This window comes from Hyposmocoma kahamanoa, unplaced genomic scaffold (assembly GCF_003589595.1).
Source record: "Hyposmocoma kahamanoa isolate Upper Pololo Valley unplaced genomic scaffold, ASM358959v1 99577, whole genome shotgun sequence".
Classification (NCBI taxonomy): Eukaryota; Metazoa; Arthropoda; class Insecta; order Lepidoptera; family Cosmopterigidae; genus Hyposmocoma; species Hyposmocoma kahamanoa.
In genome coordinates this window covers 1-1,550 of record NW_020655954.1, presented here as the reverse complement: position 1 = coordinate 1,550, position 1,550 = coordinate 1, and the positions used below count along the sequence as shown (strand labels likewise).

The 1,550-nt window shown below is 34.4% G+C and overlaps 1 protein-coding gene across 1 annotated transcript; it reads right to left on the bottom strand.

Annotated features, from left to right (window-relative positions):
* Nucleotides 1-51: 51 nt before the first annotated feature.
* On the bottom strand, nucleotides 52-979 carry LOC113239116 (cytochrome b561 domain-containing protein 2-like). Its single transcript, XM_026475981.1, has 2 exons — nucleotides 772-979; nucleotides 52-647 (listed from the first exon to the last, which is right to left on the bottom strand). The coding sequence occupies exons 1-2, from the start codon at nucleotides 964-966 to the stop codon at nucleotides 135-137; spliced, it is 708 nt and encodes a 235-aa protein (XP_026331766.1). The 5' UTR covers nucleotides 967-979; the 3' UTR covers nucleotides 52-134.
* Nucleotides 980-1,550: the final 571 nt, after the last annotated feature.

Sequence of the window (1,550 nt, the reverse complement as noted above, 5' to 3'; positions counted from 1 at the left end):
ATGTTCTTTTGTAATTATAATGTATTAATACATGCAAAATAGGCAGTACAATGTCGACTTACAGAAACCATACAATACCATTGTTTATTAATTAACAGATCCATTTTGTGTAGTTACATGCATATGTATTTTTTTTAATTATTATATTCGAGCCTTTCTTTGAGTCTGAAATATATTTTCAATAGTGGCCGTAATATTGTTAACAACATCACAGCAAGCACAAGCACCATACTTGTGTACCGTAATGTATCTCCAAATTGCCACCACTGCGAATACAAGCCAAGTAGTATAGTTATTATTCCAAGACAAAATGTAGAAAGTCCGACTGAAGCATGCAACAATTTCATATAAATTGGAGCAAGATATTGCTTTAGTTTTAAACTGTAAAGGGCGCCCAATCCTCCTAACATAGTTGTAATCATAAAGATCAGAGATGCTAAACCAAATTTCGAGTGCAATGTTGCAAAATGTGGTTTGTCCATTATAATTTTATTAGAAATTATTACTAAGAAACCAATTAATATGATAATACCAACAAGCAACTGAATTACCCAGTGACGGGCACTTCTAAGTCGAATTGGCATCCATTCCGTGGCCAAATCACCTGGAGTAATAGCATTAATTGCTGAGGTCATAAAAACCATCCACTGAAAACAATATTAGTATACTTTAGTAAAATTTAAGTATTGGAAGGTACTGTAAGGTAACCTACCTGGTTACCTTTAACTTTTAGGTATTATTAAGTGAAGAAATGTAGTGCTACAAACTTACCCCTAAGGTCATTAAGCTTGGATGAAATGAGAATAAAGTTACACCACTTGCAAAGCAGCAATAAATAACTATGCACACGCATAGTAGGGCGCACACATTGCCCACAAGATTTATATAGCTTGTTTTTGACGTAGGATTAGGTGCAATTAAACGAGATGTGTCAGAATTCTTATCAGAGGGAGGCATTTCTTCCATGTCGCTTTGACTTCGACGGTCTGAAATTTTCATACACTTTTTTAATCACGTAGTGAGCTTGTTCAACAGGTACCTGCCTGCGTAGAATTATAGTATTTAATCCTCACCTTCTTTTTTCCAAAACTGTTCCTATTTTTTTCTTACTCAGAATAAAGTTTTAATATAACACGTTAACGTGCGTACGTAGGTTTACACACAATGAAGTATGTAACTACTGTATTGTAAAGTATGTAATAAAATAAAAAGAAGTTTAAGGCAACTTTGACGTTTTGGCATTGGCACGTAACAAAGTATTGATTTGATGTTCACAGGAAAGTTTTTTTTTCCTTCTTCCCGTAAAGGAAAAGGCAGAGGTATTACACCATACAGCCAAGTCTTGGTACATTATTCTAGTCTTATTATAGTCTTCATTTCATTATACAATTTAAAGGCGATAAGCCTCGTCTTCGGTGGTCAAGTCAGGGTATAAAGTTCCAATTCCGGTTAAAATTTCAACTCCGAGTGTTCGTCGGGTCCAGTGATCGACAATTCCGATTTATGCAAAATCCATTCTAAAGATCTTCTATTGTAGAACAAATGAAATT

Excerpts from the sequence above, each read along its gene's own strand:
- LOC113239116 (XM_026475981.1), bottom strand. The coding sequence starts at position 966 with ATGGAAGAAATGCCTCCCTCTGATAAGAATTCTGACACATCTCGTTTA. Across the intron at positions 648-771 it reads CAAGCTTAATGACCTTAGGG|TGGATGGTTTTTATGACCTC; the intron begins GTAAGTTTGTAG and ends TATTGTTTTCAG.